The 11,338-nt window shown below is 28.1% G+C and overlaps 1 protein-coding gene across 1 annotated transcript; it reads right to left on the reverse strand.

The window, feature by feature from the left end:
• Positions 1-5,597: 5,597 nt before the first annotated feature.
• LOC130446260 (guanine nucleotide-binding protein subunit beta-5a) lies at positions 5,598-10,602 on the reverse strand. The gene is made up of 9 exons (XM_056782390.1): positions 10,331-10,602; positions 10,087-10,223; positions 9,825-9,943; positions 8,900-9,026; positions 8,689-8,832; positions 7,450-7,590; positions 7,297-7,393; positions 5,882-6,048; positions 5,598-5,822 (listed from the first exon to the last, which is right to left on the reverse strand). The coding sequence occupies exons 1-9, from the start codon at positions 10,443-10,445 to the stop codon at positions 5,811-5,813; spliced, it is 1,059 nt and encodes a 352-aa protein (XP_056638368.1). The 5' UTR covers positions 10,446-10,602; the 3' UTR covers positions 5,598-5,810.
• Positions 10,603-11,338: the final 736 nt, after the last annotated feature.

Here is an 11,338-nt window from a genome sequence, read left to right on the forward strand (position 1 = left end):
TGTTTTTTTTATTTTTCGTTTTGTCCCAGGCTGTTACCAAACTCGCGATTTATCTTTCCAACAACTACAAATTAAATTAATTATTTATAATTATAGATTAAAAAAAACTTTCTAGAGTCCCCCTGAAGTTGCTAATTTTTTTTCAAAAATTATATTCCAAAGAAATTTTCATAAACAGATATACTTATTTGGTTTTTTAATAAATTACTTGTTGGATAGCCCCGATGACTTTATATAAGATTCTGCGGGCCGTGAACCTTTTAGATCGCTGGGAAACAGCAAAAACCTACAACATCGACGAATGATGAAGTTCTAAGAGAAACGTTAAAAGATCAAGAAATTGATAATTGGAAGGTTTCTTCTTGGTTTTTTAGAAAAAAGATTTTCAGAAATTTACTCGCTGTTTTTTTCCAAATTAGATCGTGATTTTTCTGTTGAAGGATTAACATGGCTTTAGATAGCCCCGATATAGGATTTTTCCACCTACATGGCCCGAATTGAAATATTTTCTACTCGCGCGGGTCACGAACCATTTAGGTCACATAGAAATAGTAATAAAACATGCAACATCAACGAATGATGAAATCATAGAAGAATTATTCAAAAAAGATCAACATAGTAGTAGGAACATTTCTTCTTCGTTTTTGAGAAAATAGATTGTCACAAAGTTTTTTTTCTCTGATTAGATCGGAATGTTCTTAATATAGTTTTGAATGGCCCTGCTATAGGATTTTTATCGTCTGCATGGTTCAAATTAAGATTATTTTGGATAGCCCTGATGTAAGATTATTTTCCTCTGCAAGGCTTGAATTGAATTTTCTAACGTCTATATAATATCCTACAGCTTTTGAATGATTTGGTCCAGCGGGTTACAGATAAACAGCAGAAAACCTGCAACGCCTTCGAGGGAAGTAGGGATAGGGGAATCATTCCAAAGGGACAAGGTAATTCGTTTCTTGGGTTTGAAGCAAAGAAGTTCTCTGGTAAATCAATATGTGTGGTAACTGTGATCCCAGACATGATTGCTTGAATCACTTATGGATTTTGGAGATAGTTTAGAAGACTCTAAATGGAAATAACTTTGATGAGTCATCCTCAGATCTCGTGGTGCTTTCCTCCAAACATCTGGAAAACATTGTTTAGTAGAAGTCTGGGAATTGGGACGCTTTTGAATATCAAGTTCCTTTTCTGATACCTAATCGAGAATTTTTGGAACCTGATAACAAAATTTCTTCTTTGAAGCATATTTATATAAATGGAAACGATTTAACTTGATCAAAATTGCCAAAGAATAATTTTGACGATATGCGATGATGCCAGGTTGATATTTGTTTCATAAGAACCACAAAAAAAAATTTTAAAATCGATATTTGGCGCGAATTTGGAGGCAATTCGTTTTTTGTTTGTTTTTTTCAATTCGTACAAATTTTTTTAACTATAAGAATAGTTAGAAATATTGCACTTCTGTATCTTCTAGTGATGCTTATGTGTAACTGCTCAGCGCTTTTTTTTCTATCGTTCTTATGTATCCTGGTTACAACCACCTTTGATTAAAATAGGGGGTAAACAATATAAAAAATATAACCTCTAATACAACTTTGTGTTACGTCATTTTATATATAATATTTTTTTTTCCGAAAATTCTTTGTCCTCAATTTTTTTAACGGTAATTTCCTCATAATTATTTTTTTGTTGCTTCTATAGTATTTTTTTATTATTTTTTTGTTGCTTTTATAGTATTTTTTTATTATTTTTTGTTTCTCAACATATTTTCTCCTCAAATCCTGAATTTATAAAAATGCGAAAAACATAACCTCAAACGCTCATTATTCTATAACCCTCGTAATTTTGAATTTCCGCTTTCTATTTTCTGGAATATTTCATGGAGTTTTCTTTTTTATTTAAATTTTTGTTTTTTAAGTTTGAATATTAAAATTGTTTTCCTTTCAAATCTAAACTAGTTAATGAAAATTTAAAAGTTTCTTCTGGACCTCTGCTATTTTTATTAAAAAAAAATTTACGATAATAGTTTTCCATTAAAAAATTGAAAATATTTCTTTTCCTATTGAAACGGTGTGTTTATTTTTTTTTATTTAATTGATATATATATATATATATATTGTCAATATGACAGAAGCTAGAAAAGAAAAGAAAATTTTATATAAAATTTGGTTATGAGTTAAAAATAATGAAAAAATAACCGGAAGTGTGAAAACTGGCCAAAATTGAGAAAGTGGATAAAATTGGGTAAAAAATTTATGAAAATAGTAAAAAATGGACAAAGATTGTTAAAAACACGGAAAAATGTGACTAAAATTGGGTAAAAATGGCTGAAATTGAAGAATATATTGGAAAGTAATTGAAAATTTGAGGTGGATGAAGTTGGGGGAAATACACTAAAATTCATAAATAAGTTTAAAATATGGAAAGTGACTTTGAAAAATTGGTTAGTAATGTGTAAAAAATTGGGAAAATCCTTAAAAATATTGGAAAATGGCCAACTCAATAATCGAGTGTCCATTTGGTAGAAAACATCCTTTTAAACAACTTACGTATTCTGTCACAGACAGAAGTGGATAAAAGCAATGAAATACTATTTACAATTAATTAACAGTGAAAATTGTTAACAAGATGGCTGAAAATGGAAAAAAACAATTAAAAACTCGTTAAACGTGAAAATATGACCAGAAGAAAAGGAAAAGTATTTGAAAATTGGGTTAAAAGTGAAAATATGGCTAAAAGAATTGAAAACGTGCTTAAAAATTGAGGAAAGATTATTAAAAATATGAAAAAATTGTTAAAAACGTTGAAAAGTGATTGAAATTTGAAAAAAAAATTAGAAGAACTGGTTATAAGTGGAAACGTGCCAAAAAATGGAAAAGTAACTGCAAATTTGGTGAAAAGTGAAAAGGTTACTAAAACTATGAAAAATTGGACAGAAATTGTTTAAAATATGGAAAAGTAACTGAAATCTTGATAGAAATGGCTAAAAAAAATTTAAAAAACGTCTAAAAACTTATAGGTGAAAACGTGGCGGAACAATGGAAACTTGTAGAAAATATCACTAAAAGTGGTTAAAATTGGGATAAGAGTGGATGAAAACATTAAAAAACTACCTATAATAATTTAATACTAAAAAGTGTGACAAAAATGACTTGAAAAGTTGTGAAAATTGCTAAAAACTGCTTTAAAATGAAATCGAGACAAAAAAATAGAAATATAAAAAAAGTGAAGAGGTGGCTGAAAATAAGTTCTATTAAACGTGAAAAAGTCGCTAAAACTGTGCAAAGAATTGGCTAAAATGTGGAAAAGATGGTTGAAGTATGGAAATGGTGATCAAAATATCAGAAAAACATCCGAAATATGAATAAGAAGAAAAGAAATACTAACCTAACCTAAAAATTCTAATAATTGTTTAATTATAATAACCAATTTATTTTTTTTCCAAATTGTTTGTCATTATAAGTACTTTTTGAGAAAAAAAATACGCCATTAGAAAAAAAATTTCGAATAAAATTTTTTCAGAAACATTGCAGGAATTGATGGTTTTTAGATTGTTTATTGATTAAATAAGAATTGAATCTCTAGCTTCTAAACTTAGAACTCATTCCTCAAATACAGCGAAAAAATAAAAAAAACTTTGAATATATTAATATTTCAATTATATATGATAAAAAAAATTGTAGGCTATATATCCAAATAAAAACCAAATTTTTTGTTCTGGGAAGGATCATCGTTTCGATAAACAGAAATTGCTAATTTCAATTTTTTTCATAAAATTCTATTCTGCATTTCCTCAGTATTATTTTCATTATACTTAATTAATATTTTTTGTATCAAATAAATGAATTAAACCCCCAAAAATGTCCAACCATAAAAAAGCTTTCTTGATCCGATCACTGATTTATGAACCATAACAAAGCTTTTGATAAACTATTATTGCTTCATATTCAATTGGCTAGTAGAATATTAACAAAAATGAGTCTAAAAGAGTCTAAAAAGGAGTTAATCGAATTCTTTAATTATTAATTATAAAAATAAAAATCCATTTGTCTTTTCGAGATAGGAATAGTAAGATAACTGAAAGTTTGAAATCTAATAACTTTCCATTTAAAAAAATGTCTTCTACTTGCAAATTCGATAGATTTAAATAAAAAATATGGTGCTTGCACGCAAATATTGTTGAAAAAATTTTGAAAATACGTTAATTTTGCTTAAATATTCAATAGAGTAAATATAAGTCAAAACGAGATACGGCTTAACGATAATATATTTAACATTAAATCTACTGAATATTTTGCAAAATTGTTATAGTTTTGGTGTACCCTGTATAAAAATGATCTTTTTTTAGAAGGGATTTACGTGACATAGTTGTGTGTTACAAGGTTTCGTTCAAATTTACTACTATTGTTTTCAATAAACCTTCAACAAGTTTGTAGAGTTTTTTTTTTTTCATTTCCCATCACATACCATAACACTAGCAAAATAATCCTGATGTATATATTTGCACCGTAAGGTTAAAACCGTTTAAATTTTAACACATAGTCACTTGCACCAGTGGACTTTTTCGATGTTTTATGGAGTAATCACATCACTACACTAGCTTGTAATAAATCACTTATCACTTGACTAATTTATTTAAATTATTCCATTATTTTGCTAATTTGTTCTGTTCATTTCGACTATTTATTGTAAACTGAACTAAACTGCTCTACACAGACTCATATATCCCAAAAGAAATTTTCAAAAGTTGTAGAAAATAAAAAAAAATAAATGGGTGGAACTACCTAAAAACAAAGATCAAACGAATTTCGGGTATTCCATCAAAGGCGGCGCCTTCACCGAATCACACAGAGTGATAAAATCTACATTATATATTTCTATGGTTTATGCAACCACATATACAATTTGTAATGATAGTTGCATATATCTGTTTCTCATAAAACAAAATTGCGATATCGCAGGGTTACCAATGTTTAGAATGTAATTTCTCCTAATTTGTTGGTAAAAATTTCTTTCAAACTAGGGATTTAATATGAGAAAAAATGAAGAATGAATAACATGATAAAAATCTTCATATATTTCTGTGACTTATGCAATCACATATGCAGTTTGTAATGATAGTTGCATATATCTGCTTCTCATTAAACAATTAGTCTAAGTTTATTTCGAGAAAAAAGAAGATTGAATATCATGATCACAACATTTCTTTTAAATTTCTGTGGTTTATGCAACCACGGATACAGTTTGTAACGATAGTTACATATATCTGTTTCTTATAAAACAATTAGTCTTCCTTAAATACAAGACAAAGAAAAGAATGAATAACGTGAATAAAATCTTTCTCATATATTTCTGTGGTTTATGCAACCACAAATACAATTTGTAATGATAGTTGCATATATCTGTATCTCATAAAACAAAATTGCGATATCGCAGAGTTACCAATGTTTAGAATGTAATTTCTCCTAATTTGTTGGTAAAAATTTCTTTCAAACTAGGGATATTTTGAATTCGTTACTGCATAAATATCAAAATTTCTTCTTGTCAATACTTTCTTATAATATCATGAAAAAGGATTGGGAAAATGAAACAAATTTTAAAACTAATAAATAATTTATTGAATTAGTTATACAGGGAAATAGAAAAAAGTATCTAAAACCATATTACCAGGTTTAATCACAGAATTAACGGTGGAAAATGAGAATATGATTATATGAACCAAATTTCGAAAAATGTTGTCAAACTTTGACAGAGATTTGTGAACGTTTCAATTGATTTTTGTATCGAACAACACAAGATGCTTCAGTTTAAGCCCATACCTATAATAAACGAGATATTTTTACGAAAAATTCCAGTTTAAGCGTAAAATAACACTCACCCTTAGCGTATAATCCCAGGAACCGGTTGAAAGGGCTGTACCGTCAGGAGAAACTTGCAAACATGAGACCCTATTTTCGTGACCGTAAAGTAAACATACTCTGGCACATTTTAAAGTATCCCAAACGTTTACTGTATAATCGTTGTATCCAGCGAATAATAATCGACCTAAAACACAAAAATTTTATTTTTCCTATTCGATGAAAACAAAAAAAATTTTGTTCAAATATTTCCAATGATCACACAAGTACGAGTTAGTTGTGGCAACAATGCATAAATATAATTTTGATCGTGATCATGAGATGGTAGAAGACGCTACGGCGATGCTAAGTTTTATTATTGAATGAAATAGGTATTTAGTCTTAGGGAAATTGAATATACAAAAAATGTGATGACAAAATACTTTAGATCGAGAATAACAAGAAATTGCTACACTGAGAAAAATATTGGAGAACGAATATTTTACGAAACATTTTGAGTTTTTTTTAACTTTTTGGTTTAAAAATAGAACAAAAACAGAAATAAAGAAAAATGTGAGTAGAACTTTAGATCGGATACAACAGAAAATTTCCAAGAATAGAAATTATTCGTAACATTTTGAGATTTTTTACAATTTTTTGGTCCAAAAATATCACAAACAAAAACATAGAAATAATGAAAAATGTGAAAAAAACAATACTTTAGATCGGATACAATAAGACATTGCTACAATGAAAATATTTTGAAGAAAAGAAAAGAAGAAAGTTATTTTTATTTTTCGGTTCAAAAATAATGAAAAATATAAGGAAAACCATACTTTAAATCGGATACAACAAAAAATTGCTATTCTGAAAAAATATAAGAAAAATTTCCATAATATTTTGATTGTTTTTCATTTTTTTGCCTCAAAATTATGCAATGGTAATCAAAAAAAAAAATGGTGAGGACAACCAACAATATAAGGGAAAAAAACTTGAGATGAAATACTATGGGAAATTATTACACTGCAAAAAATATTGGAGAATGAAAATTTTCGAAATATTTCAAAAAATTTCTGATTTTTTGTCTCAAAATGATCCTTATTAAGTGACCAAATCAAAAGGTGAAATTAATGATAAAAGTGAGAAGAAACGTGAATTTATATCAAATACTATAGAAAATAATTTACACTGGAAAAATGTCGAAGAAAATTTTACTAATATTTCAAAGGTTTTTGATTTTTTTTTACTTCACCAAAGTAAATCCCAAGCCAGATAAACGTAAATGAAATGCGACAAAACATCTACAGGTATGATCAGAAACCAATACAAGAAAAAAAAACACAAGAACCAAACAGAAAACGATGCAAAAAATACTACAGTCCAATTAATCATTCAATTAATAAAATACATTGAAAAAATCATCTTAGAAATATTTTTTTTTTCAAATAATACAAACCTGATACAGAAAAATCGACTGAATTCGCCCCAAAAATTATACTCTCCTTGCTATAAACAGCGATTTCTTTGTCGGCTCTTAGATCAAAAAGACGACACTAAAATTGAATAATTAACGAAAAAACATCAACCAAAAGGTCATATTTAATCATACAGTCGCGTCGTCACTACCGGTTCCCACCGCATCACCGCTCGGATGAAATTTAACGCTGTTGACGTCAGATTCATGCCCTTCGAACGATTGGACACATTGTCCTGTTCGCATATCCCAAATCAGAACCATTTTATCGCAACTCTAACAACAACAAATTTCATCTCATTTCAAACACGTATAAAAAATTTCGTTTCGGCCAGTCCGGACCTGTAGTATGTTCAGTTCATAAATATTGGAACCTTGTAAACAAACAACAGGTTCGGTGTGGCTGGATTTTGGATAAAAATTTTTGTAAAATAATAAAAATTGACAGTAAAGTTGAAATAATTTACATAAAAAAGTTACTTTGACACTTTGTTTTATAAAAAATCAAATATAATTGAATAATAGCTAAATTCAAATATATTTTATAAAATCTTTGAGCACTCTCCTTCGAAAAAATTCTAGTAGAAACATCTAGAAAATGTCGATTTGAAAATTTGTTCGAAAGTGTAAACAGACAACAGGACTGGAGTGGCTGGATTTCGTTTATAATTGTGTAAAATTTTTGAAAAATAATAAATATATAAAATACCGATTTAAATATGTCAATTTCACAATTAATTTTTATATAAATATGAATTTCAATTAAAAAGCGGGTATTGAACACATGATACAATATATTAAAAAAAATTGCTTTTGTATTTTGATTCATCCAATATTAGGTGTAAAACTACATCAACAGGCTTTAAGATACTCCAGCGGGCGTTAAGATGCATCAGCGGGCGTTAAGATGCATCAGCGGGCGTTAAGATACCTCGGCGGGCGTATACGCCTGTTATTAGGGCCAGTCGGTAAATTTTTTGAAAATAATAATGTTAAAGAGTGATTTTTGAATATTACTATTTTGGATCATACTTTTCATTTTATTATCATGATAAAAATTAAAGTAATTCAAGATTTTATTCTAATGTAAAATGTTTTTAACAACGTATTACAAATTTTGGAAAAGAAAAAAATTCCACTCAAATGGCTTGGTGCTTGGTCGTTAAAGTGTTAATATTAACAAAATTCTATATTAAAGTGAAGAAAGTCATAAATTTGGGATGATATATAGGGTGTTCTATTTAAAAATACAATATTAAAAGTTAATATAATTTGTGGTAAGTTGTAAAGGACTTTGAAATAAAATTGAATCACCCTGTAAACGTAATAATGCAAATATAATATGTTGGGATGATATTTTCCTTCATAACTCACCCCCGATACGAAAGTATTTCCGGTTTCGGAGGGAGCTAAATCAATAGCCATAACATCGGATGAATGACCATGGAAACTTTGGAGCAACTGTCCAGATTCTACGTCCCATAGAGCACAAGTTGAATCACCACTACCTGTCAGAATCTATGTCGTTTCAAAAAATCAATAAATGTGAAAATTCCTACTGTAAATACTGATGAAAAAAAAATACCTGTTGATCAGAATTTGGGAAAATACAACAGCTCATGTAGCTGGTGTGCGTACCGACAGTCTTCTTCTTTAACGACACGTCTTCTTCAAGACTCAACGGATATACAGTCACCTTATTATCTAAACCACTGTAAATATTGATACAACTATAGATATATGAGTATACAGGGTGTAAATGAAACATATACCACCCCTAATAATTGAATTGATACAAAAAATTAATATGGTAAGGTAGAAGTTTCAAAAGAAAAGAAACTATCGTATACAATCATGGTGCTTTTGTAAGAAATCAACTTTCAATCAAATAATATAAGAAACAACTACACCAAGAGCAAATGTTAAAAATGGGAAAATTTTGAAATTTATTTGATTTTTTGCCTAAAAATGATTCTAGATAAAAAATTATAAAAACAAATTTTTTTTGAAATAATTTGAAGGTTTTTTGATTTTTTTTAACTCAAAATAACCTTCACTTGTCCTCCAAATTTAGGAATTAATAAAACTAAACTATGCATCGTTTAAAAGCAACTTTTGTACCTATTTATTATAAAGAACGATACATATATAAACCTTATCAAAAATCCTGGAATTTCATTGAAAAACAAAATTTTTACAATAATAAAATGATGTTTAAAAGTTGTAATTTAAGTATTTCAGGCCACAAAACACGAATCTTTAATAATGAACATGGTGAATTAAATTTTCTTATTACTTCTAACGTTAACCAACCATATTGATTCCTTATGTCAATTGTATAGTCCGTATATTATAAAAATTGATGCGCATCATAATGATCACAACGTTGTCAGATGTTAAAAATTGTAAGAAGATTCTGTTAAAAAAATAAACCATGATATTGGTTGCATCAATTTAAATAAATTTTTTTTTTTCAAATAACTAATCTAAAAAGAAATATAAACTTGTACCCGCAAGCCACCAAATTCCCTGAAGGTGCATAAGCGCATGCCATTACCCATGTCGTCGGCATTGTAACGGCATGCTCTTTGTTAGTTGTAAAAGCATCCCAGATGATCATTTTCCCATCCTATCGAAAATTTTCTAATTACTCGATCGATACAAAATATCTGCCTAACAATTTTCATTAAAATATCTAAACAAAACAAAATAACCTAATTCAAAATGAATAGAACAGATAAAAAGTAGCGATAAATGTTTTAATTAAATTACCTGTGAAGAGGAAACAATATGCCTTTTGTCGGGTGACCAATCCGAGCACAAAACTTTCGCTTGATGCCCTTTTAAAGTTCGTCTCGGTTTTATGTTCATGTAGTTTATAATATCCAGTCGTTCTGCAATTTGAGCTACTGAAATTCAAATATAAAGTCGTATAAATAAATTTCAAATTATTAATCGTATTTATTTATTTACAATAGTATTCATTGAAATACCAAATTAAGATATCGATACTTACGTGTAACGTCATTCAATTTTTGTCTTTCGTCTTCCAATTTCTTTTTAAGAATTTCAGCTTCTTTAGTTAACGATTCTATAGAATCTACTGTTATTTCTTTATTTTCTATTTCCATTTTTATTATTGTTTTAATACCTCAAACAAAATCAATAATAGAAATAACAATTGACTTTTGACGTATAAGCAATTTTTCGCGTCGATACGATTTGCACCGGTTGAGTTCAATTGAAATATTTGCAAACATGTTCTTCAATTACTGGGCCATTGAACACATATTTCAAAATATTTGTTAAAAATAAGGTTGGATTGAACAAATGATATTTTGTAGAAATAATATACCATATAAAGATAACATTGATAAGGTTAATCTTTACAACATGATGCTTCATTAAACAATAATTTTGTAAATGCGGTTTTTAGATTACTCGTAAAAGCTACAAAAAAGAAATTATTATTTATACTCTTTACGACTTCAATCTTTCATTTGATCACCGTATAAAAGTACTTATATGCATGAAATATGTAAACTTGATTGTACACTTTGGGTAATTAGTTTTAAAATTTAAATTCAATCAAAACAAAAAGTGATACATAGTGGTATTAAAAAATATAGATCGGCTTGAATAAACAAAAGTTCTGAAGAATTATTAATATACTAAAGTCAATTATGTGCTAGGCCATTTCAATACTACTAAAACATATTCTACCACGTCATCTTTCTATAATCTTTTCACAAGACGAGGTTTTCAATATTAGGTACTATAGGACTAAAAAGCTATCGATACGCCATCTTCATTTCTTATAGCGAACTCAGTGGATTAAACTTTCTATAGGAAACTGTATAAATGTTATTTATTTAAAAATGGGGATAAATACGAATAGAGATGGCGATTTCTACTTCTGATAATTTAAAAATACTATTTATTTGGTGAGTTTAAAATTAATTAACACTTAATAGTTAATTAACAAAAAAATATAAACTGGGTGATTTTGTAACAAGTATTATTT

Source organism: Diorhabda sublineata, chromosome 7, assembly GCF_026230105.1.
Source record: "Diorhabda sublineata isolate icDioSubl1.1 chromosome 7, icDioSubl1.1, whole genome shotgun sequence".
NCBI lineage: Eukaryota > Metazoa > Arthropoda > Insecta > Coleoptera > Chrysomelidae > Diorhabda > Diorhabda sublineata.